Below are 26,685 nucleotides of genomic sequence, written 5' to 3'. Positions count from 1 at the left end.
TGTAGTTATATTACCGTTATGATTCCTGTTATCAGTTATGAGGTTTATTTATAGTTTTAGTTTCCATTAATGTACTGAAAATTCAACTTGTGTAAGTCTTTGGTGCCTGGTCCCCCAAACCTGTAGAGTCTTTGGTTCAAATGAGGTTGGATTCAGGTTTCTTTATGACTGCAGTTGCTTCAGTTTGATTCTCCAAAATCTGAAATTACTAATTCAGTCATAGCTTTGATGCAGGAAAAAGAACAACAGTTCAGTTTGAGTTCTCTGTCCTGGTTCCCTGATTTTGAACTTAGCGAACCTTTAGAGATATCACCAACTTCGTGGCCTCATGGCGGTTAGAAATTTGACGGTTGCTTATTCCTGTTGACCTCTTGTCTTTCACTGGGATATATCACATCATCAACAGAGTGCAAAATAATGCTTTTATAAACAGTATCATGCTGTGTGTCACCACATTTATTATATCCTAGTTCCTGGAGATATGGGTCTAAGTCGGGTACTACTGGATGCCTGTGTAAACAAGGCGTGGGTTAGATGTATCAGATAGAACATACCTTGTGCTACTGTGCGCATGTGCCTCTTTCTGAAGAATATTGGCTTATGGAGCAGCAGCTGTTTATACAGATGTTATTCTAAAGCGATCTCCTGCTGATACATAGTGTGTACAAACAGTTTTAGGTTCTCCTTAGTCTATCTGTGTGATAGCCGAGCTCTTGAGTAATGGAAATGTCTCCTTTCCCTTGTGTACTGTTTTCCTGGGAGACTTGATAGCAGAGAGACTAGAGTCAACAAATCTAAAGCAAGTGGCAATGCCGAAATTTTATCGCTATTACTTTGTCAAACAACCTTCTTGATAGTGCTCCTGGAAGAGGTTCAGAAAAAAATTGGGCAACACTGATACTATAATGGATAGCTATGCTTTCTTTGTATTGTGGTGATAAGCAGGTTTTGTGGTATTCCCATACCTCCTGGCTTATCTTGATCAGCTAGCTGAGTGTGGAGCTAAGTGTATGCCACTTTCAAGGATCCTGGGAATCATTTGTTATGGTTTGTTACATAAATCTTAATGAAATGGTTTTACTGCTACCAGGTTGTGACACATAGTGCAAACAGACTATGCTAAATGCAAGGAAACTTAAAACCTTTTGGTGTAAAAAATATTTGTTTCTGCTACTAACTGTAAGCAGTTTGGTCTTGACACTCTCACTATCTGCAACAACTTTACTGATGTACAAGATGTATGTTAATCATTTAGTTGCTGTGTGGTATACTTGTAGAAGATGTCTGACAAAAAGGCTTTTGTCTGGAAATCACCTCAGCCTATGAAATTAGTTCTTGTGCTCAAAGTCTGCACACTAGTGATGGTTGCATCTGTTAGGTTTGCCTTGCAGTGGCAAGACTGATCCTGTAGCCACAATTTCAATGGGCTCAGACATGGATTTGACCTAGGTCTCACTTGTATGATAAACTATTTGTCAGCCCATTTCTCACTCTCTTCACTGTGATGTTTGAGTATAAGCATTTTCTTTCTCGTACTCCAGCTGCTTCTTTACCCTCTTCTGCAGTCAAGCTATAATCCTGTGGTTTTGATATTGCAGGCTGTTGCCATGGAAATAATGGTGATTTCACGATTTAAGTGCTGTAAGCACTGCAGGAGGCAATGCAAAAGGTGGTTGGCAAGAGATACAGCGAGGGGGGGGACAGTTCAGAGGAGTGGTTTCTGAACCTGTTTTTTAGGGGGGTTCTGCCCATTCTCTATTGTGTATTTTCGGTGTGCACATGTATTTTGTTCTTTTCAGCCTTTTTTTTTAAAATGTGATTTTTTATTAAAGGTTGCTCAACAATTTCATGTATTCTTACATTTTTTGCAAAGGTTATTACGAAATAATGTCCTCAAAATAAAAATACAATGTTTTCTTTGCAGTTTGTACTAATTCATTTTTGACAAAAGGGCAAAAGTTGAGATCTAAGCATGGTCTGTTTAAGCCATGTCTCTAGCCTGAAGAAAGCCCTTTTGGGGAAATAGTTTTTTCATAAATAGTAAAGCAAGCTGAGAACACCATGGCAGGCATGTACATTTAAAGCTGTCTGTGTGACTGACAGTGTTAAAACTCAGTATATTTATTTAATTTTTAGTGTGCTCTGCATACGGACAAGTTTGGTACTGAAGATGATCTTACGCAGCATCTGTTCTTAGCATTATGTTGTGATTCCACGTCCATACCGAAATCTTTTCTCTAAATTAGGTTCGTAAAGGTAGAAAGAAACTTACTAGAGGAAATCAGCTTTGTTTTAACAGGAATTGAATTGGCAGCTTAACAAGCTGAAGGCCAGTGGCATTCAGAAGAATGAGAAGTTTTGATACTGTGTGCTTGAAAGCATGAAACAGCAGCCTTTTTTCCCTAGCTATTTACAGCAACATTCTGCTGATTAGTGCAGTCAGAGGGTAGATATTATCTACAACTTTCAAATTAAGATCTTAGAATTAATTTTCAGTCTTCGGTAGAATGTAATCAGTAATGATGGTGACAGTGAAGTTTAAGCTTGGGTTGTTTTTTTTTTTCTTAAAGTTAGAGATAAAATTGTTTCAGCCTATCGGATGCATTAAAATGATCTAGAAATTGCTTTTAAAATATTTTGAACTTTTTCTGCTTGGTGGTCCATAAATGGAGATAAAAAGATCAGCTGTTACATATGAAAGGGAAATAATAAGGAATGTTCAACATGACTGTGGCTTTGTTGGGCAGTGTTATTAGGAAGCCAAGTTCATAAGGATAGGTTCAGTCCCTTGATACTTTACTTGTGTGCATGGAAATAGTCTACATGTGTGCCAGTACTCATATCTGAATTTCACAAAAGCTCTGCAAGAAACTTGTGCATAAATTAAAATGACAAAATGAGCCAGAACTGTGTCTGTAGGGCCTGGCCTGAAAAGATGCTAAGTATCTTATGTTCTCAAATCTAATTCAGAATGTGGGCATTTGATAGTACTGAGTTACATATAAATAAGACCTTTACAATAAATCAAAAGAGACTTTTTTTTTCTGAACTGTATTTTGTAGTAAATACTGATTTTTGTCATGTAATGTTTCTTAGTGCCAAATAACTTTTAAAGTGTTGCATAAAGGCACATTTCTACAGAATTATATTGAATTATATTTACTTTATGCTTGCTCCAAATTTGCTGCATAACTGAAATATTTCTATTTTTTTATGCGTGAGATTGGCTATAAAATTTTATACACTAGTACAATACAGGTAGCATTTACCTTCTGTCTTAAGAAGAAAAGACTGCCCATAAGAAAGTCAGTGAGATGATGAATATACTGATGAAAAATATGTTTTACTCCTTCCTGGAAAGTTGTTTAAAACTCTTGGCAAGGATCCATTTAGCTACAGGTAGTAGCACCTGATTTATGTACAAACTCGTCCATGATAAATGAAATTGAAGACCTGGACAGCAGGCAGGTGTTTCAGTGCCTTATTGTCTTGGTTCCTGTTACAGGTGCATGTGACAGCATTGCAGTGATGAGTGGAATTTTGAAGAGGAAGTTTGAAGAAGTTGATGGCTCCTCACCTTGTTCCTGTGTGTGGGAATCAGATGATGACATTTCTAGCAGTGAAAGTGCTGACAGCAGAAGTAATGTCCATCCATGCACTTCTGATCATTTTACTCGTAAGTACAAAAGTGGTGTGTCAGGCATGATGCCGCATTTTATACAAGCTCTTTACTTGGAAGAAGTGTACACTATCTGCTTTTATTTTGAAGCTTTTTCCTGTTTCATTATATTTAAATGCTGACAGTGTAAGGAAGAACTTATTTCCTCCAGTAGTTGTTGTTTATGTAAAAATTTGTATGTCAAAGTGAGCTTCAGAGGAAACTCCACTTTTATACTCTATTATTCACATCTAGATAGTGTAAAATGTTTTAAGTATATAGGAGAACATCTTCCCTTTTCACAGTATCACAGTATGTTTGGGATTGGAAGGGACCTCAAAAGATCATCTAGTCCAATCCTCCTGCTGGAGCAGGAATGCCTAGGTGAGGTCGCACAGGAACATGTCCAGGCGGGTTTTGAATGTCTCCAGAGAAGGAGACTCCACAACCTCCCTGGGCAGCCTGTTCCAGTGCTCTGTCACCCTCACTGAGAGGAAGTTTTTTCTCAAATTTAAGTGGAACCTCTTGTGTTCCAGCTTGATCCCATTACCCCTTGTCCTATCATTGTTTGCCACCAAGAAGAGCCTGGCTCCGTCCTCGTGGCACTTACCCTTTATATATTTATAAGCATTAATAAGGTCACCCCTCAGTCCCCTCCAAACTAAAGAGACCCAGCTCCCTCAGCCTTTCTTCATAAGGGAGATGCTCCACTCCCCTAATCATCTTTGTTGCCCTACGCTGGACCCTCTCCAGCAGTTCCCTGTCCTTCTTGAACTGAGGGGCCCAGGACTGGACACAATATTGCAGATGAGGTCTCACCAGGGCAGAGTAGAGGGGAAGGCAGACCTCTCTCGATCTACTAACCACCCCCCTTGTAATACACCCTAGGATGCCATTGGCCTTCCTGGCCACAAGGGCACAGTGCTGGCTCATGGTCATCCTGTTGTCCACCAGGACCCCCAGGCCCCTTTCCCCTACACTGCTCTCTAATACGCAGTTTCCCAACCTATACTGGAACCTGGGGTTGTTCCTGCCCAGATGCAGGACTCTACACTTTCCCTTTTGGGTGATGATTTTGGGGAAGAGGGAAAATCAGCTGTAACAAAGCTTGGAGGCCAGGGCTTCTGCTTGACTCTGCTCAGAGTTGAGAGTATCCTGTATGATCTGTGACAGAATAGCTGATCCCTCTGCTCATTCATCCTGCCACCTAAGGCAATGCAACCACACAGCCCGTAGTCCTTTTCTTTAAAATACTACAGAAGTAAACAGAGAAGAAATGTGTAATTCTACCTGAGAAGATGTTAAATTCATATTTGATGTCTCCATGCAACACTTGAAGAAGACAAATCATTTTCTCTTCCAACCATCTGAGCATGAGTAGTTAATTTACAGCATATTTTTCTTTCGACTTCTCAGATAAGGTTACTGGTTAATAAACTCGCATAATTTGTGGACTCTACATAAAGTCCTATATCTACAGTAAACCATGTGTATAAATGAGTAGCAGCTTCTGACTATTAGTATGTAGCAGCTAGAAGGGTGTCTTTCTCCCCCCAAATTGTCTGTCTAATAAAGCTAGGCTAGATCTATTTGTGAATTACAGTCAGCAATAGGGTTAGCATAGTTCCTTATGCGGACAGGAAAAAAGTTCCTCAGGTTATGGGACACTTCTGTACCACCTTCTCTTTGAGTGAACTTTTCAAAAGCACGCTGAGGACTTGGATGCTCAGCTGAGGGTGGTGGAGAAGGGGTTGTCCTCTGCTACAAGGGGACATCACAGGAGACTAACCTGGAACCTGTCCTGCTTAACATCTTTATCCTTCAGCTGAAGGAGGTGTCAGAGTGACTTGCATCAAGTTTGCAGAGAACCACACCAAGGGGAATAGTTGATGCCATTTAAGGAAAAGGTGTCATTCAGAGAGACCTAGGTAGGCTGGTGGAAGGAGCTGACAGGATACACATAAAATTTGCCCTGTGAGAAGAGGCTGAGGGACCTGACTTTGTTCAGCCTCCAGAAGGGAAGGCTGTGAGGGGACCCAGTGCTACCATAGGTACCATGTGGTACCTATGAGGAGCTTATGCAGAAGGTAGGCAGGCTCTGCACATTGGTCTGTGGTTGGAGGGTGACAGACAATGGATGTAGACTGAAATGAGAGATGTTCTGACAACATAGTGAGAAACTTTTTACTCTGAGGACAGCCAGGCACTGGGACAGGTTGCCCAGAGAGCCTGTATAGTGTCTGTCCTTGCAGGTTCTCAAGACCTGACTGGCTAAAGCTGTGAGCAGCCTGGTCTGATATCCTAGCTGACCTTGCTTTGAGCAAGAGGTTTGATTAGAGGCCTGCTGAAGTAATTTCCAACCTGAATTATTTTGTGGTTTTATGTGCATCAGAGATTCAGCAAGAGCTGGAGTAGCATAGCTTATTCTTATTCCAGAACTAGGTTCACTGGCAACCAGAGAGTAGTAGCAGCAACTGTGTGTCCAGAAACAGTTTGTACAGTGCTGTAAAGCCTCAACTAGACTGCATTTGGTCCTGTTCCAATAAATCTGTAAGGAACTTTGTTTTGCTTCATCAATTTACTAGCTCAGGTCTCTGCTAGCTCTAAGATCTATTTGCCACTTTCCACTGCCAATTTTGCATGTACATCCCATGTTCTGATTTGATACTTTCCATTTTGCTCCCTCACCTCTGTGCGTGCAGATGGCAGCCAGTACTGAGTGGTTTTGAGAAGCCTGGGTTTTCTCTAAGCTTCTTGCTGAATTAGAGTGCCGGTGGGAAGAACAAAGACTGGGATGATTTGAGACACAGGTAGATGTGAGATGTCCTCTCCCCCTCCCCAGCTCATTACTCTGCTTTGATTGTGTTTGAGTCTCTTGGTGTTGGCTCTTGAAGTCTCCAAATTTAGTGATAGGATTTTCAGCATGGAATTTCTTCTACTTGGCAGTCTGCCACTGCTTTTGTATACTGAATAGGCTTCAGAGCATGATGTAGATACATTTCTTTTGCTTAGCTTTCATTTGTTTTCCATTTTATGTGTTTTTTGGGGTTGGAGATTTGTTTTTCACTTCCATTGTTTCATTCTTGACAAAGCCACAACCTATTTGCTTATGTTTCTGTAGGAAATGGCAATATTTTTAAATGCAGCTCAGTCTAGGTAGGTGCTTTTTAAGATTTTTGGGGGAGGGGGGAAACCCAACATCCTAAAACTGCTCTGCTGCAACAGCAATCTTTATAAATCACAAAATAAAGAAACTGTCTTAAGTGCTTTCATGAAGCAGAAATAAACAAAGATTGAATTTAAGGAGCTTGGTTCTCCGTAGTTGAATCTTTTACAATTTAGTGGTGTCAAAATGAAGCCATATCTACCTCTTTTTACAGTGGTGTTTATATAGGGTGGTGAAGAATCAGACCTATAGCCCAATAAAATGTAATATTTCACATAAATTAGCTGAGGAACTTCTGGCTATTTCCTGTTTGTTACCTTAAGAAAATCTGGTAATTCCTATATAAGATTTATTTTTCCAGTTTTACTAGCATCTGTTGTGGTTTTGGAAGTGTACTTTTATATTTTTCTGGGGACAGTGGGTTTATTGAAGTGATTACTGCAACAGATTACTTACTAAAGGTTTTTCAGAGCACCTTGAATTGCATATTTTGTATCAGAATTCATTTCTTTTCAATCAGATACTGGTAGTAGTTGTTTTCAGATTCCTGTCTTCTGTTATTTTCTTCTAGTCATCAGCTTCTGTAAAATCCAAATGGCAAATGTATTAACAGGCCAAAATCTCTAGGTGTCAAATGGAAATCAATAAGAATAGTTGCAAAAACACACATTTGTGTGCTAAAGTTGCTGGATTGGATTGTATAGTGTTTGAATACAGGGCAAAACAAGAAAACATGCCTTACTTTTGCAGGCAGCTCTATTCTCACTAGCATACATTATACACATAGTAGCAGGCTTTTAGAATATGTAAGACATGTTTGCTCTAGCCTTGTCTGAAATCAGTGTCAAAGTCTTTCCTCTTCAGCCCACTTTATGCAGTAATGTTTTTATTCTGTACACACGTTGCCTGAAGTCTGGGCTCCTGCTGTGTGCCCAAAGCCACCCTACTGTTCAGAAAAAAATCTAAAAAGATTCATATAAATTCTTCTTACTCTTCTTTATCGGTATATGTGCAGATTCATTGCTTCTCCAATGGACTGCTTGAGACACAGAACAGCAATCTAAAAAGTCCTCTATTATACCATGAGCTCCAATAATACCTGTCAGTACACAGTAATTCTTTATGTAGTGGAATGTAATATTATAACATTATTTTACAAGATGCATGTAGATTAAGACTGTAGTTAATAATTCAATATTTTGCATTAATCTTTATTTTCCTGTGATAGCATGTTTTATTCAAAAATAAATGTTGGGCATAATCAAATCACTTAAATAATTACAGTAGTGTTATATTGCTTTTCATTTCCTCAGTGGCAGCATGGAAATGAACGTGACTGTTTCAGTAAAGAAAGATACAGATCTGTGTGCATGTGTACACATACCTGCATATATTTATAGTTTGAAGAAAACATGAGTGTATATATGTAATTTGAAAAAGCATATATATGTGTGTTTCTGTACATTTGTATGTGCAGTAAATGCATTTGATAATGGCATACAGAAATGTCAAGTGATATTTTTAAATGTAAAGCTTGTGACACAACGCCACATAACTGAAGAGTGAGAAGGGTTTTATACATATTGACGAGGTTTCTAATCATGGTAAATGAAGAAATATCTGTCTCACTCCTCCTAAGGCATAAGGATTTGTGTGAATCAGATGCTTGTTTTCTAGTAAGAAGCCTGCAGGCTTCTTACATGCAGGAAACAAATTAATTGATGTGCAATTCTTGTTAAGAAGAGGTGGTTTGTGGTTGGTTGGTTGGTTGAAGAAACTTTACTATTTCGCTCATGGATTGTTTGCTGGTCATTTTACTGAAATTGGGATTTCACTTTGTTGTAAATCAGAACTTTTTTCTGAACTCATGGTTAGGGAAGTTGACAGGTGGATTTGCACTGACCCAAACTTTTGCTCAGGTGCAATTTCTGATTTATGTCAGTTAACCTTCTGTGGATTGAAGTCTGTTACAGACCAACTGTGCACACTCCTGCCATTAAATATAATTCTTGAGCAAGATGAGAGAGGAGGTCAGTGAAGTGGTTTAACAGATCTGGAAAGTGCTAGATGCGATCATAAAACAGAGTTTTGTATTTAAGATAATTCTAGGAAAGCTCAGGGAACAGCAGTAGCTGTTTGCTTGCTATTTAAACTATGTATATCTATTTGAAAGAAGAAATTTAAGCTACAGGGTAAAAATACGTCTTAGGGAAACTATCTGTAAACCAAAAATAGTCCCCATAATTTGTCCATAAAACTCAATTCAAGGCTTCTGAGGTTTTGTTGTTGTGTTTTTGGTTTGGTTTGGTTTTGTTTTTTTTTTTTTTTTTTTTAAGATCTGAATACTTCCACATTCCCTTTGCTGTTTTTCATATTATTAATGCTGAAGCTACTCAGTTTGCTCACCTCCAGTGACTCCAGTCCAACAGTGTTCCTGTGCATTATGATTATTTTTTTTTCAGCAGGATGATCTCTGCTTAAAGGGCAAATGGTTGCAGTAATCCAGTCCTGTCAGTAATTATGAAGTGTCAAGTGCTTCCAGTAAAAGGCAGGAAGAACTCTGGTGTGTGGAGTTGGTCTGTGATTTGGCTCTGGGAGACATAGAATGAAAGGCTCTTGTAGCCTTTGTTAGTCAATGTAGAGTGTTATTTTACTGAGTTGCATTTTATGTCATAGGGAATGAACCTGAAATAATGTTTGGCATAGAGATGGACCACCTTGGGTTGGGGCAGAGGCCTGCAGATTATAATTATTTTTCTGAACAGCATATGTAAGAGGTAGAAACTAATGGCACTAGTTTTGTGGTTTGTTTTTTTTTTTTTTCCCCAAGTGATTTGCCTTCATTTGAAATGCCAAAAATTGGATCTTAGGAATGCTGAGAACACTGACCAAGAGTCCCTCCCATGGTTTCTCACACACATAATCAAATAAATTCAGTCCCCTTAAGCAGGGAGGCTTATATGGGATGTTCTGGGAACAGTCTGACTGCTGTTAATGTGGCCAATGTGTAAAGCAGGAGTAATAAATACTACTACTGTCCAGACTCCTCCTGGATTATTAAAAAACAATAATCATATTTGTTGTTATAAGACTCCGTGTTAGATTTGGGCAACTGCTTGATTTCCTAGTTAGATTCACTGAATCATTTTCAGCATGAAAACCTGAGCCACAAGGCATTTTCCATTATCTTCTTGTTACGTCATGACTGACTTCAGTTTTAACAGTTTCTATGACAACCGTGATTTTTGATTGGTGAAGGATAAAATGCCAACCGATTTTTCTTTTTGGACTGTACAGTATTTTTCTATCAAAGGAACAGAGTGAAAACATTAAGATGCTTTTTGCTAATCATTATTGTATTTGAATTGCTGCCTAGATGTGGATACCTGTTTGTAGCAGACTCCATGTACGCTAATATTTCAGATAGAACAGGTGAGAAAATAGCCCTGTTAATGTTGTGGAAGAACTTTCTGGAAAATTAATGATCATTTGTACTTACAATTTAAGACATTCTTATTTTTCAAATCATGTAGATATTTACATGGTAACACTTAAAAAAATGTACTTATCAAGACATGGCTCATAGCAACACACCAGTGCTTTCTGAGATTCTTTGGCAATTTTTGCGAGTCATCAGCAAAATGATACTTGGGGCCTAATGATGGGAAAAAAAGAGAGAGAGGAAGGAGCACATGACATGCTGGATTGTAAGAGAACAGAGGGGTCAGAACTCAGAGGTGAGTAATTAGTGGTTACTGGGGAAATACAGAGAGAAGCTAATCAAAAGCTGATCAGGGTGGGAAGGTAGCTTGTTGACTATGGCATGTATGAAGGAAAAGAGAGAAGGAGGTGCCCTGAGAGAAGAGGAGCTTGACAAGCAACAGAGTGCTTTTCAGTAAGAGCAAGGAAGCAGTGGTAACAGATTTTACTTGGTAAATACGTCAGTTTGCGGAAAGCTCTACAGATTGGCTGGCTCGTAACTGGGAAAAGAGGGACAGCTAATGAACAGAATGAGAATGAACCAGCTTATCAAGATCAAAGGAATTTAATGTTCCAGCAGTTTGCAAATTCTTAGTGAAAGTGACTTATCCTCTGTGACTACGTTGATGTGTGTGGAACATATTTCAAAAACACATTAGAAAATTACTGGGAACTACTGACTGGGATTTTGTAGCACTTCTTAATCTGTTCTGCATTTATTAGTTAGAGAAAAGCACCTTGCACTAAGAATGTATGTATAAATCCTGGTCCATATTCAAGAGCATGTACTGTAAGCAGGTCTGGAACCATCTTTTGCAGGCAAATCTGGGATCCCTAGTTCAAAATGATGCTCGCATTATGTATGAAATTATATATGCTGATTGACTCTGTGAGATTTGCTAAAAATTAAAGATGTTGGTTATATTTTGTCCTTGATTTGTGATGCAGAGTAAAAGTTAGATTCACAACTGGAGTAGTCTACCAGATTGAATCTTGGCCACTAGTTCTAGACTTTCTATAGCAGTTGTCTCTAGACCCTATCACAATATGCAAAACAATTTTAATAACTCTGCAGTCTAATTTATAGACCTAGAACGTGAAGTTTTTTTCTTACCTGTGACATGTGCGTGCAGTTTTAGAAACACAAAATCATGATGACCATGGTTTTCTTTATAAAGAGGAATGTACCTAAGCCCATGGTCTTTAAAGCCCTTTGAGAAGTTCTTATTTTCAGCTAACTTCTAGCTTGGATTTGAACTAGTCTTACCCAACATACTTTTTTGGAGATCTGTAAGATTGGGATATAGATGGGCTTTATTTTAGTAAAGACTTGCTTCATGGTCTTTGGCAAGTAATATCAGAATTTTAAAATGTGTTTCTAAGGGTAAAAACCTTAGATATCTTGAGTATTAAAAGTAGCTGTCCTGCTTTTCAGACATGAAGAAGCATTATGACAACTGTGAAAGCTGTATGTGGCCTGATATCATTCCATTAGCTTCTGTAGGGAGATCATTGAATCAAATTATAAAGGAGGGAAAAAAATATTTTTTCTCTTACCAGTTTATAATAAGTAGTAGTTTAATTTTTGCCTGAAAAATTTTCTTCATGTTTGCTTTCTAAAGACTGTGCTATCATAACACGAGCTTTTGTACCTAGTTAGAGTGTAACTGCCCCTTCAGCCGCTTTCTTTGAATTTGCTTTGTGCTCTTACAGAGAAGATAAAGCTTCAGAAAGACTCTTGCAATATCCTCTCTTTGTATCTAATGCCATGTTTATGTTTAGTGTATACTCTGCATTTTATACTGGTTTACAGCTTTTACCACCAGTCTTTAAAGACGGTTTTGAAATTTAAAGCCAAGTTAGAATTAGTGCTTCTAACAAATTATATTGTCTTATCTTACTGTCCATTACTGTAGACTTTATAAGTAATTTGAGTATATAAGTAATTTCAGTATGTACCACCCTCAATATGTGAGCCATTGGGGAGTTTTTTCTCCTTGCTGAACACTGCTCAGCTCTTCTTTGTTCTCACAAGCAATTGATTTAGCAGTAGGCACAACTGAGGGGAGTTAACACCAGCAGGACAGTGACATAAAGGTGTGGATCATCTTTAAGAGGTTCCTTCCATCCAGTGCCTTGTTCCTGCTGGAAAGTTTTTTCCCTATCGGTTGATACTGGCTTCCAAATCTGTTGTTTATGTTACCATGTTGTAAGAGATCTTAAGTTTCTAGCAGTGATTTGGAAACAGCCTTCTGTGTGTTTTGGGTTTTGGGTGGTTTTGGTTTGGTTGTGTTTGGGTTTTCTGGTTGTGTGTGTTGGTTGTTTCTTATAGACTAGCGGTTGTACTTGCAAATCAGAATTATCAAGCAGTTGTATGTTGGTACTTCGTGGTGAAACTGTACTCATGCTTACAGGAAAGATGCATCTATATCTTCTTATCTGTGTTTTCAGAATTAGCAACCTGCAGTAATCAAGAGTTTTATCTGTTGATTTTTTTTTTTTTTTTATTACGTCAACTACATTTTACTAGGACTTTTTGGCCCTATTTGGCCTAGCCTTGGACCTGCTTGAGATGAAAGCCTCCATCTGCATACTGAAAATACAGACAAACTTCCTCAGATAATTTACAGTCTTAGAAGACAGCAAGCTTTTTAGAGTGAATGTAGAACTGTAGAGAGGAACGGATCCATGGAAATTGCTGACCTGTGAGCAAAAAATTAAAGAACTTTGAAATATGAGGAAAAAAGGGTATTCTGCCTTCTGGAGCCTGTATTGGCTTATTGGCTTCTTGCTTTCTTCTTCCCCTGGAAACCAGCTTCATCTCCCACGTGTGTTACAGTCTTGCCATTTGCTGAGATGTCCTGCTACTCGCGGCAGTCCACTGGTGTGCACCAAGCATGAAGTGTGTTGAAGATCCTGATCCTTACAGGAATATAAAGAAACAGATTATCAATCCCCTTTAAATACCATAGTGACATTTTCAGCAGCTCCAGCTAGGAGAATATATACAAACTGTTATTTCTTTGGGATTCACCAATTCAGTGAAGTAAAAAGAGTTACATTGTTTTTCTTTTCTTTTTTCTTTCTTTTTTTTTTTTTTTCTAAAGCTCTGATGGAAACCAGGCAGCTTTCTTAAACTTTCGCTGTTCCATGATACCTTAGTCTGTTTGGGTTCCCAGCAATTTTGCTGTGGTGTCTTGTGTTCATCTACCAGTGGTTTTGAGCTTGCAAGAGTTTAAAGCAAGTGAGGGGACGTTAATCTTCATTGATATTATTCAAGACTACTGATTATAATTCTTCTGTTCACTAAATATGTAGCATTTTTTGTATTTTGATTGTGTATGTGAATACTGATGCTAATCAACTGCATTTTAGTTGTAGTTGTAATAGCATTTAGACATGTGGGTAGCATCCAGACCTCAAAGCTTGTGTTTCAGAGTTTTCATATCACCTGTAACCAACCAAACAAACCAAAATAATAAAAAATCAAAAAAACAACAACAAAAAAAAAAAACCAAAAAAACCACACACAAAACCAAAGAAAACCACACAGCCAAACAAAAACCAAGTAGCTGGTTTAGTCTGAATTCACATAATAGTGAAATGACTCTGTTCTGAAGGGAAAAATCAGTTAGCAGTTGTCAAGTACATTGACTTGTCCTGTTATTTTGCAGGTCGCTATCAAAGCCAATTACAGTATTATAGTCTTTTTGTAATGTGGAGTCTTTTGTATTTTACTGAATTCATAATCAATTCTGTATGCCCCAGAGTAAAAGTGGTGGGAAGGGGATTTTCACCATCAGACGTGACTGAAGACTCACTTTCTCCCAAGTGAGGCTTTAACTGTTATCCTTGGCTCCAGCCTTGTTACATGACTGGATTTCACTATGTGCTTGTGTGCAAAACAATACATCAGCACGTTAATTCCCACTTGCAATGAATATACTGAATGTCCTAGCACAGAACTCACTGTGTGCTTATCAAAGACAGTCTAACCTAATGCGTGCTTTCTGAACTCCTGTATTACTGACATTCAGTGGGTTGCTCTGTATAAATATTTTTTCTTATTTGCAACTTCTTGTAAAGTTGATTGTCTCCATTTGGAGACTCCAGGCTTGAGATGCAGATGAAGAGTAGATTTTTAGTACTGAAAATTAGGTGTTGTGTGTTGCTAAGTAGTTTATCTACATAAGGATATTAATAGAATAATAGAATCATTGTGGTTGGAAGAGACCCTCAAGATCATAGAGTCCAACCATTAACATAACACTGACACTAAACCATGTCCCTAAGAACCTCATCTATGAATCTTTTAAATGCTTCCAGGGATGGTGACTCAACCACTTCCCTGGGCAGCCTGTTCTAATGGCTGACAACCTTTTCCATTAAGAATTTTTTCCTAATATCCAATCTAAACCTCCTCTGGTGCAATTTGAGGTCATTTCCTCTTGTCCTGTCACTTGCTACTTGGGAGAAGAGACCAACACCCTCCATGCTACAACCTTGTTTCAGGTAGTTGCACAGAGTGATAAGGTCATCCTGAGCCTCCTTTTTTTGCAGGCTAAACAGCACCAGTTCCCTCAACTGCTCCTCATAAGACTTGTTCTTGAGACCCTTCATTCCAGCACCTCAATGTATTTCTTGTAGTGAGGAGCCCAAAACTGACACAGGATTCAAGGTGGGGCCTCACCAGCAATGAGTACAGTGGGATGATCACTTCTCTAGTCCTGCTGGCCACACTATTCCTGATAAAAGCCAGGATGCTGTTGGCCTTTTTGGCCACCTGGGCACACTTCTGGCTCATGTTCACCTGGCAGTCGACCAACACCCCCAGATGCTTTTCCTCCCGGTAGCTTTCCAGCCACTTTCCCCTGTTGTGACCCAGATGCAGGAACTGGCACTTGGCCTTGTTAAACCTCATACAATTGGCCTCAGCCCATTGATCCAGCTGGTACAGATCCCTCTCTAGAGCCTTCCTACCCTCCATAAGAACAACACTTCTACCTAATTTGGTGTCATCTGCAAACTTACTGAGGGTGCACTCAATCCCTTAATCCAGATCATTGATAAAGAGATTAAACAGAACTGACCCCAGTACTGAGCTGTGGGGAACACCGGCCAGCAACTGGATTTGACTCCATTTACCCCTACTCTTTGGGCCCTGTTATCCAGCCAGTTTTTTACCCAGCAGAGAGTATGCCAGTCCAAGGCAGTTTCTCCAGGACAATGCTGTGGGTAACAGTGTCAAAGGCTGTATTAATGTTTAGGTAGACAACATCAGCAGCATTTCCCTCATTCATTAAGCAGGTTACCTTGTCATAGAAGGAGACCAGATTAGTCAAGCAGAACCTGCCTTTCATAAACCATGCTGACTGGGCCTGATTGCTTCATTGTCCTGTATATGCCATGCGGTGGCACTCAGGATGATCCGTTCCATGACCCTGCCCAGCACTGAGGTCGCGCTGACAGGCTTATGATTCCCTGAGTCCTCCTTCCAGCCCTTCTTGTAGATGGGCATCACATTTGCCAACTTGCAGTCAACTGGGATCTCTCCAGTTAGCCAGGACTGCTTATAAATAATTGAAAGTGTCTTGGTGAGCACCTCTGCCAGTTCCCTCAGCACCCTGGGGTGGATCCCATCTGGCCCCATAGACTTGTGCTTGTCTAAGTGGTGTAGTAGGTCACTGACAATTTCCCCTTGGATTATTGGGGCTTCATTTTGCTCCCCACCCCTGTCTTATAGTTCAGGGAGGTGTGTACCTGGAGCACAACTGGTCTTACTATTAAAGACTGAGGCAAAGGTGGCATTTATTTAGTACCTCAGCCTTTCCCTTGGCCTCTGTCACTGTTTCCCTCCCTCATCCACTAGAGGGTGGAGATTCTCCTTAGCCCTCCTTTTGTTGCTAATTTATTTATAGAAGCATTTTTTCATGCCTTTTATAGCAGTAGCTAGGCTCAGCTGTAATTGGATGTTGGGCTTTCTGACTTTCTCCCTGCATAACTTCACAGCATCCTTGTAGTTCTTCTGAGTTGCCTGCCCCTTCTTCCAAGGGTTACAAATTCTCCTTTTATTCCTGATTTCCAGCTGAAGCTCTCTGTTCAACCAGATATTAGGGGATGCTTTTGAAAATATTAAAGCAGGAGTTATGTTTGAAAGTAACCTAATGACAATTGCAAGCGCTTCTTTAGGTCTTTCTTATTTTAACTGAGGCATGGCTGTATTTGTACATCACTTACTAGCAAAGAAAGCAGCCATAGGCACAGTGGTCATCTGTAGAGCTATAGTTCAGCAGTGGTTACTATGGAAACTGTAGGTGACCTACATTTACTGATAAGTGTTAAAGTTTCTGTGACTTTTTTTTTTTTTTTTTCAAGGAAGCACACCTATTGATTTCTACTGTTGTTTTCCATCCTTTACTCATTGTTTTACTTAAGTAGCGTTCTTACTTTTGAGTGTGGAATGAACTCAATACTATTTAAAATTGGTAGAAATTGTTACCTTTGTCATGCCCGATTGTATGTTTTTAGGGAGAAGGTAACGCAACTTAATTACAGTGTGCATTATAATGTATTATTTTTATAGCTACCAGTGTGTGGTCTGTAATGGCTTGTAATGGAAAGGCTCATTCTTGTAAATTTATGTGTTGCACTAACATTATTCATACAGTAGCCTAGTGACTTGTAAAGTTACTCAAATTTTTGACTTTTAAGTAAGCATCAAAAATGCTTCTGGCTTTAGTAAATTCAGCTTGTTGTCACCCTTAAGGAAGTGAGAATCTTCTCAAAAATTGAGACTATACTGCAGACACAGTTGGAGAAAAGAGCAGCCAGAAGAGAGGACAATGTGTGACACTTGAAATAAAGGTTGAGCTGGCATTTTAAATATTGATTTCTTATAGTGAGGTTAACACAGAAGGGCAAGTGCTGGGCTAGAGCATGTGCCTAATGAAGTCGTCAATTTTGTGATTTGTCTAGAACTTTAGTTTATAGATGAGCCAGGTGTCCGTTTTCAGAAAATTTTGTTGAATCACTTCTATGAGAACCTGTTTTACATTTCACATTTTTTATTTGGGTGGCTTTGTTGGTATTTAGATAAAAACCCTGTTCTAGTTGGAATTGTTTATTGTACTTTGTAGTGTGAATGAATCTTCAGTTTCACAGAAATTAAAGATGGAAAAGCTAAAATATGGACTTGTTTGGGACTAGACATATTTTTCCACATTACTTTATGGGCCATCTGCTAATTACTGAAACCTTTGCATGTAGCCATCAGTCTCTTTATGATGACATTTGGTGGGCCTACTAGAGGCAGAGGTGGGACTGTACAGATCCATAATTGCCCTTATTTGCGGTGCTTCCTCACTGTTCACATATATGAGATGATGTGCATTCTGCAGTTGATAAGGGAACCATGTCCTAATTTCTTGTATATTTCCCACTTTCTCTTCTCTGCCCACACGTCTTTTGTAGCCCTGTTTATTGCTCTGAAGTTCGTACAGCCTGCTCAGTTTGATCTATACTGCGTGGCATGCTACACCCCATTACTTCAGGCGTGTTGTTAGATTAGCTACCAACTCATTTGTTTGCATACCTCAAAAAAAAGAAATAGTATTTGTTTGTTACCTCCTTACTTGCTCCAGAAAGCTTGAGTTGTATGCACTGTGTACATCTGCCTACACTGTGATACATGAAAACAGCAGCAGCAGTAGTATTGGCAAGAGATATTAATTACTTGTATGATACAGCCTGTACTAAGTGCTTTTGGGAGTTGATCTAGTTTGCCTTCATTATGCAGATTTTGTCACCTAAACTTCCCGTTTCATGATCAATAACTTTGTTTTCCCAAGTTACTTTGATTCTAAAAAAACCTTAAGCATGTCTTAAATTGAGAATGGCACAATAGCAAGCATTGCACCACTGATGCTTAAGATCATAGCAAAGACTGAGTGTAGGAGTTGTATGCCCAGAGATTCATCACCTGTGTGAGAGGAGGATATGAAAATTGCCAGAGGTCTAACTGGAGTCTGTACCAAAGCTGCTTCGTAATTGCGTTGTTATGAACTAGCTGTGAGCACAAAATACCTTCCAGGCTCTACTCTGCTGCTTCTGGCCATAAGCCTATCTCTAGCTGTGCTCAATTGTCAGTACCACAGAAGGTGAAAAATGATCAGTCAAGCCACAGAAACCAGGTTCTGCATTCAGACATGTTGAAATGAATATTCCTTTCTGATCCTCTGCAAGGTGAGCTGAAATACTGAACCAAGATTAGACTTTGATGTTATTTTAAAGCAGGATTTTAAGTGTCAGGGGCCAAAATGGTAAGTGGCATGAACAGGCGTTTCTAATGGCAAAGCCAGAATTGTCACTGGCTTATGACACCAGTCCCTTTTCCCTTTACCATAGCCATGTCCACAAGTGTGCGGTATGGATCAAATATTTTTTGTGGGGTTTTTTTGTTGTTTTTTTTTTTTTTTCAAAGCCTATATAAAAAAAATATCTTTCAGAAAGATATCAAACCTTGCTTTAAGGACTTCAACAGATGGCAAGTCTGTCACCTGCCTTGGTAAGCAGGATTAATGTTTAATTGTCCTTGCTGTTACTGAGTTTTGTTCTGCTCAGTGGAAGAGAGGTTTTCAGATTCCCTGTTGTGTCAGAGCAGAAGTAGCTCGAGTGTACCAGAAACCAAATGTGCATACTGGCTATGTGCTCAGGGGTTGCATGATGATTTATACTGAACTCAGGTCTGCTCTTCTGAAATATAAAATATTTTAGAAGTTAGTAATTGTTTGTAGTCATTACATGTTTTGGTAAAATAACTTCTGTTGCTTACTCATACATGTGACTCACATGTTGTTTTAACTTTTTTTCTCCCTAATATGGTAATAGTTTTCATGTCAAATAAACTGAATTTTCTGTTTATTCTGTGAGCGTGCATAAGGCATTGCTAATACTTTGATAGCAATTCTAGAAGTGTGTTGGTATAATTTTAACAGTAATGAGACATAAATTTCATTTTTTAAGGACAGACAGGAAATGTCTACAGACTGAAAACATTATTTCAGAGGTCTAAAAATCTCCTGAGAGAAACTGCCATTCTTTGAGATCACAAGGTCAGTAGTACAGCAGCAGTTATTTACATGCATATATCTATACAGTTGTGCAGGCCCAATTTCAATTTTGTACCATTTGGTGGTACATGATACTTTACATGTCTTTAGAGATTTTTATTATCAATTTTAGAACAACATTAGAAAAAAATTCCAATTTACAGCTGAAAATTTGTTTTAAAATGATTAAAATTAATACTAAAAGCTATTGGATCGTTGTACATCAACAGCTTCCAATGTAATTAGATTTACACAGGAAAAAATGTTCCTAACTTGTTGCCTGTATTTGTAAATCAGTTAATCTTTGCATATTTGTGTCTTTCTTCACTTGATTGCAAAAATATAAGCTGTTTAATATTTTGGAAAAGGAAACACAAAAGTTACCTGAAGAGGTGCTTTAAAAGCTTGTATTTTAATTTGTCACCTCATAATATGTTTTATTTTTTCCAAAGACTGGAAGTAATGGATATGATTTATTCAGCCACAAACAGGGAGCAAACACATCTCAAATAGTAAATGTGTTCAGAAAACTGTGTAATCAGTATAGTAGTTTAATAACATCACAAAGTAATTTAAAATGCTTGATAGCAAGAAAAGGATGATAGCATCTTCTCTTGGATGAGGTGTTCATAATTTCTTGTAAGCTTTGCTCCAATACTGGAAAATGTGTAAAATGGTTATCTTTCAGGTGTTATTGTTATTAGAATGTTATTTTTAAATGCTATGTGTGCTGATGAAGGGAAAATCAGAAAGCACAAGTGTAGTTAACCCTTATCCTGAAGGGTCTGTTTGGATTATGGGTTAACCATGATATGAGTGCAGACATTAAACCTGACTTTTCATGAATGACCGTGGGTCTAAATATCGTAGCATGCTGCTTTTGTACAGCATCATGTGGACATGTACATGTAGGGCAATAGTCTGTGATCACAGTTACTGATCTCCTTTTCCTGTTTACCTTGTTGCACGTCTTTATAGCCTGACTCAAATGAATTTCATATATGATCTCTTTTTACCTTATCTGGATTATCCTTATCACACGTTACTGAAGGCAGTTAGCAGTTGATTCTTTTTCAGTAGCTTAAGCCATATATTATGTCCAATTTTGATTATTGGATGAATTTCTACAGTGGAGGACGCACACTGCTTAGTGAAGGCTCACTTGGCCCAACTTTCCTCATCTTTAGTACATAAGTGAAGATGAATTCATCAGAATTTTTGCATAATATTCATTTGAGGAAGAGTGACACTTTCAATATAGAAATATTTTTCTTTTACTGTACTCAGTTGATCTGAGATGTGTTCCTCTTATTTGTGTGCTTATCGTGCAGTAATGTGGAACTATAGTGAAGAAAACCTGGAAAACAATACTGCTGACTTAAGAGGTGCTCCAGTGAGTTAGATGGGTAAATGCTGCAGGAAGACTTTCCAAATTAGCCTTGGTATTACCATTGCGCTGCTGCTGAGTGCAATTAAAAATGTGATTTAGAAAGGTAATATACCAATAGTCCTTTAGTGGCTGCATCAGAGAGGGAGGGTTGTGGGACGTTTTCAAGTACCAAGTAATTTACATTAAAGCAAACTGAATAGTTCACTGTTCATTTGTGCCCTTCTCTAGACAGATATGATAAATAATAAATACGTAAAATGTTAGGAAAATCTTCAGACACGTGTTGAGTTTATGTTGCAGTATAATAATAACTTCAACTGTTTGAAATATGGTATATAACTAAATCTTGCAACATAAGGCTTAATCATACAGTTATTCTTGAGAAAAACTTGAAAATGAGACTTAGTATCTACATATTAATGCTGTTATGTGTAATTTTAAGGCTTCTGGTGAGTGTGGGGGTTTTTTCCTTTTTTTTTTTTTTTTTTTCTTCCCCCCCCTTCCCTTCCTTGACTTCATTAACTCTTAATGGGTTTTAGAGATCAGAGGAGGCTTTGCCAGGACTCACTAGCAATAACAAATCTGTAAAGAGGCTTGGCCATTAATAGATGTATAAACTATAGAATCCTTTGCATTGTTCCTCCAGAGCATAACACTGATGATGGCCAAAACCAATGCCCTAAGGTCTGTTCTGTCAACAAACTGTAACATAACTTTAACATTCATTTTAATTCAAATATTTACTATTTATATAAAATAAAAAATTCTTAAAAGCACATGGTTTAGGAATCAGACTCATTTTTGATAGAATGAAGGCTTGTCATTCAGTTGTGTACTTTAATCAAATTTCAGTAAAATAATGTCCTGTTCAGCGTTTTCTTGGTACGAGTAATATTTAGATCTCAAATGTACTGCATCAGAACCTATGTCTAACATAACCTCAGTTTACTAGGTAATACTTGCCATTGTCTTGCTTATTGTATTTTACTATTTATTGTTTTGCTGAAAATGGAAATAAGAAAAAAAAAATCCTGCAAAACAACTTAAATCAAATGCAAGCAGTGGCATTGTTTGTGAAGTGCAGTTGTACATGATATGTGCTGTAAATGCCCCATGTTCCCGTTTTACTCAGAAGATCTGTATTGCAGAATCAGTGTGTTAAACTTTTGGAGTCACTTGCAACACATTTGCAAAGAAGAAAGATTGTTATTTGTTTCTGTACAGGTAACATCCAAGACAGCCTTGCACTCATGGCCAAATCTGTGGGTAAAGAAAATAACCTTAAACAGCCTCCACAGAGGACCCCCCAATTCTTGTAGCAATGTCTACTCGTAGTCCTCCTGCCTGCTAGTAATGCATAGCCACTGAGTATAGGAGTTTATGTTTTCATTCATTGCAATGAATAAATATTTAGGTAAGAAGACCTCCTGTTTTTCTAATTCTCACAAAAATGGATATGAGGAGAGCATGTGATCCTTGACTTACCATGTGATTTGATGAGAATCATAGACTTGTTTAAAAATTGTCTGTTTGCTAAAAAAATTCTTCATTTATTTCAGTAAGCATGAAAATGTGTCAAATTTCTTGAATTATTTTCTTGGATGCCTAAATGTTACTGGACTTGCAAAAGCTGTTGATATAGTTGTACCTAAAATTCTGGGTCATCATCAGGTGCTGGAACACATTTACTGTCTGCTACTAATTCCTGATTATGTCTGCTGTCATAACCCTGCAGTGTGAAGCCAAGCTTTTGTCATATTGTTCTGATTTGAGACATGGAGAAAGGATAAGAATTCCCAGCCCCTTCCTGCTTCACAGGAATAAGCAAATTCCAAAATGAAGGACAACCTGGGAAAATGAAAAATTTAACCTCAGGTGAGGTCTGCACAGAATTACAATGAGTTTTTGCAAAGGCTTTTGTGTTAACCAGTGAAGTTTTAAATCACTTTAGATGTGCTTATTCTGCAATTATTTAATGGCAGAGTCTGTCAGCTCAAGCATCTTGTCACTTCTGTGCCTTCTTCCTTGCACAGTAGCTGATCTTTTCCATGCTTTGCAGGCACCCCCTCTACAGTCCCTTCCCATGCATTGTCACAACAGTGTCCACTTCATTTCTCTCTGTGGATTTGCCCTCCTCAGAATTGTCAACAGTCATCACAGCCTCAAAAGAGCAAGTGTATTAAGGCATACACTTTGATCCATCAAGCAAAGCCATTTTTCCATTTCAGAAGTGGTTTCTTCTCTCTGTACGTTACTGGATTTGAATTTCTTTCAGTTACATCACAGACAAGTGATAGAAATTTCTGCATACCTGTAAGATGACAAATACAATTTTGCTGAAACAGGTTTTGCCTCTACTATACGTAATAGGGAGGAATTGCTAGCTGATAACAATTCTATTTCTGGTTGGTTGGTTGGGTTCTTTTCCCCCATGTCCAAACACAAGGTTCCTGTCTACCATGTATCTCCACACCTCAATCTCTGGCTAACAACAAAGGAGAAAAAACCCCACCAACCAAACAAAAAACAAAACAAAACAAAACAAACAAAAAAAACCCCAAAAAAACAAAAAAAACAAAAAAAAACCCAAAAAACCAACCAACTAACCCTCCCACAAAACCAAACAAAAAAAATCCCACAAACAAACAAAACCCAACAAACACAAACAAACCAAACCCCATCTAACCCAACTGCACCTCTTTAAATGACTTTGCATTTACAAGGTCTGAATGGTGATGGACATTAAAAATGTACGTATTCAAATCTCAGTCCACTGTCTTAAATGGGGGGGAGTGGAGAGGCAGCGTAAATCACTGATTGTGCTGGAACAGCTCCCCAGATATAGTAACTGTGAAATCTGTAGTAGAAACTTGATTAAGTTGTTTTTTAACTATCTAACTTGGCTCTATGTTGTATCACAGCATCTGGAACCAGTGGCTGCTTTAAGACATTTTAGATGGTGGGGATAAACCCTGGTGAGAGTCACTGCACAAATGCAGTATATACATCCCTTTTAGTGGTGCTGGCTTGATGCTAGCATGTGTGCTTGCTTAGCACAGGAGAGATGTAAGACATGCAGAGATTTACCAAGAGCTATAAATTTCTGAAGATGATGATCCCTTCTATCACAAATGCAACAGTTTTCTCATGCCAGGATTTATAAAATGGCAGGACAACTGAAAAGAGGGTATTTCATGAACAAATGGCATAGTCTTATTTTTAAAAAGGATATAATTTATTTTTATGTGATGGTTGTCTGCATTTTAATGCATAGCATAATAAAGCCTGAACCCTTTGGCTGAGGTCAGCCCATCTGTTAGTGTCTTCTTTCAGGAGTAGTTAAGCATATAAACAAAAATTCTTCTCTTCAACATTTCCAGTAGTTCAGTACAAGAGTTTCTAATCAGAAATCACAATATATGGGAACTTGGAAGATTTATGTAACTATAACTTCCCTCAGAGCACTTTCCTCCCTAGAAGTTAGAAATGCAGAATAAAAAGATAAAAAAGCATTTGTCACGTGTTCCATCTCTGAGAACAACTGCTACAAAATTATTCTTGTAGTACTAGGGACTTGTGTTGTAGGTTGTGAGGCTGTGCTTTCCTTTCTGAGAGTTTTGCTCAAATACCAGTATTAGATTAAAAAACAAATAAAATCATTTACTGGGGATGGCAAACCCTAATATTTAGAGAGTAAAACTGATTTATATATTCTATACTTATTAAGTAAGCTATAAAAGTGCATGAGTTGTCCATTTCAGGACTGGGAACTAGTTTAAAAATCCTGAGTAATTCCACTGGAGAATGTGTATATTATGTAGGGAATAAACACTTTCATACTATCTCTACCCTTTTGTCTGTGGGGGTACAGATTTTGTTGCTAATGTGATGTAGTGTTTGAAATGAGACACAGGGACATCAGAGCCTTGTGTTCTAAGCTCTAGAGTTTCTTTCCTTTAGGAATTTAAAGAATTAATTAAATCTGGCCATGAGAGGTTAAAGCCCTCTTTTAGCAAGGTGCTGAAGTTACATTGTACTTAATGAGAATAACTGTGCTTGGACCATTGTTTTTTAATATCTGTTCTCAATCAAATGAGTCATTAAAAATTCAACCATCTAAAATTACCACAGAATAAATGGTTAAGGATAGTGATGAACAATTTCAAAAAAGCGTATTATTCACACTTAAATATTTTAACAATGTTTCTCTCTACTGTTGTTTCTTCATCATTATCTGTATTATCATTTTGATTGTTTGAAAAGCATTATAGTTCAGTGGTCCACTTCAGTACTTAAGTAAGTCCTAGATGCATTCTTGTTATTTCTAATCCATCAAGAGTGCCCAACAGCTCCTTTATTTTCTTTATAGCAGTCTAATGAGGTCAGAAAGGTCAGAAGAAACCAGCAAGAAAGGTCAGAATGGCTTATGCATGGGTCCTTTTCTGTAGGCTGATATTCAGCATGCTGGGAATGGGTCAGGCTGTACTGTTTGGATTGTGCAGCGAAATGATGACATCACCAGTCTGACAAGTAGTCTTTATTATTCTTTCCCACAGAATGTATTTCCCTGACTAGAGCAATTAGTAGGGATTATCTCTGAGAAGAAAACCAAGTGACTTGTAGCTGCTTTATGTCTACTAAAATAATGTTAGATGATTAAGATTTCTCCTATCTGAAGAATTTTTTTAATAAATTCAAGTGATAAAATATCACACCATATAAGAAAAAAAAAAAAACAAAAAACCCCCAAAAAACACAGCAGTACTTTCCCATTCACTTATTCCTGTTACTTAGAAATAGAATTGTAAAGTTCATATCAGGCCTAAATTTTCAGACTTGCCACTATAATGTTCCTTTTTTTTTTAGTTTGTTGTTGAAAATAGTGCCAAACAACTCCTGATTGATTTTCTTCTAATTATTTTGACTTGTTCAATGAGACAGATTGTCTCTAAATGGTGATCTTGAAGTATACCTTTTAACGACTGAGAGCACAATTGTGTGATAAGTAACAATAAGATGTTGTTTGAATTTTTTTTTTTTTTTAATATGAAGAAGCTAGGAATGGAATAGTTAAACTGCTTGAGGTCTTACAAAATTACTTATTAAAAATGGCTTTTAGGTTTTTAACTGTTTATGGAAACTGATTTCAGGACTCTGCCACCAGTCCAATGCTAGCAGTTAGATAGGTTCTCTATTTTACAATACAGATAAAACTTTTGAAATGTAACCAGTGGTTAAAGTATTAATAATACCTGTGTAGTGAAAATAAGTTATATAACAATTAATAAGTGCTTGGCAGTTTCTTCATAATGTTTATTTAATAAGAATGTGTGCTACTTGTTGTTTTTATTCCTACTATTGAATTGTACACAGGCAGGCTGTGGCTTGAGTCCTTGTTGGTTACTCACTGTCTAATAAACATTTCTGTACATTGTATTTGACATTTAATGTACACATGGACCTCTCAATTTTGGCTTTGTTTTCTGAAGATTTGGCTTTGGCTGATGACAGAGTGTTGGATAGAGGGTTCCAGTGCTCCTACCACTAGCAGAGTCACCTCGTTTATATGCTTAGATTGAACAAAATATGGCATGTGTGGACAGTGAGGAATTTTCATTCCAGTTCCAGTTCAGGCAAGATTTGACTCAACTGTCAGCTTGTTTAATAGTTTAGGTTTTGGCTTTCCCCATCCCCACCCATAGTAGTCTGAGATTACTTACCAATAATATTTTCACCAAATTCTCTGATTTTTGTGTAGCAACAATACCTTTCATATCTTCTACTTTTTGCTCAGCACACATTACAGTTTTTTTTTTTTTTACAGTGATTTTTCCTTCCGAGTTTGCTGGAAGGTTTGGATGCAAGGGAATTACTTTTTATTACT

The 26,685-nt window shown here is 37.9% G+C and overlaps 1 protein-coding gene across 1 annotated transcript in view; it reads left to right on the top strand.

The window, feature by feature from the left end:
* CSRNP3 (cysteine and serine rich nuclear protein 3) overlaps positions 1-26,685 on the top strand; it is a gene marked incomplete at its 3' end in the record, with an annotated part of 84,249 nt that overhangs the window by 9,717 nt on the left and 47,847 nt on the right. The window contains exon 2 of the mRNA XM_080346542.1: positions 3,506-3,676. Within this exon, the coding sequence (XP_080202668.1) occupies positions 3,529-3,676 (148 nt within the window). The 5' untranslated portion in view covers positions 3,506-3,528. The remainder of the gene's footprint in view (positions 1-3,505; positions 3,677-26,685) is intronic.

The sequence above is a fragment of the Nesoenas mayeri genome (assembly GCF_963082525.1).
Source record: "Nesoenas mayeri genome assembly, chromosome: 6".
NCBI lineage: Eukaryota > Metazoa > Chordata > Aves > Columbiformes > Columbidae > Nesoenas > Nesoenas mayeri.
This window is presented reverse-complemented; position numbering and strand designations above follow the sequence as displayed.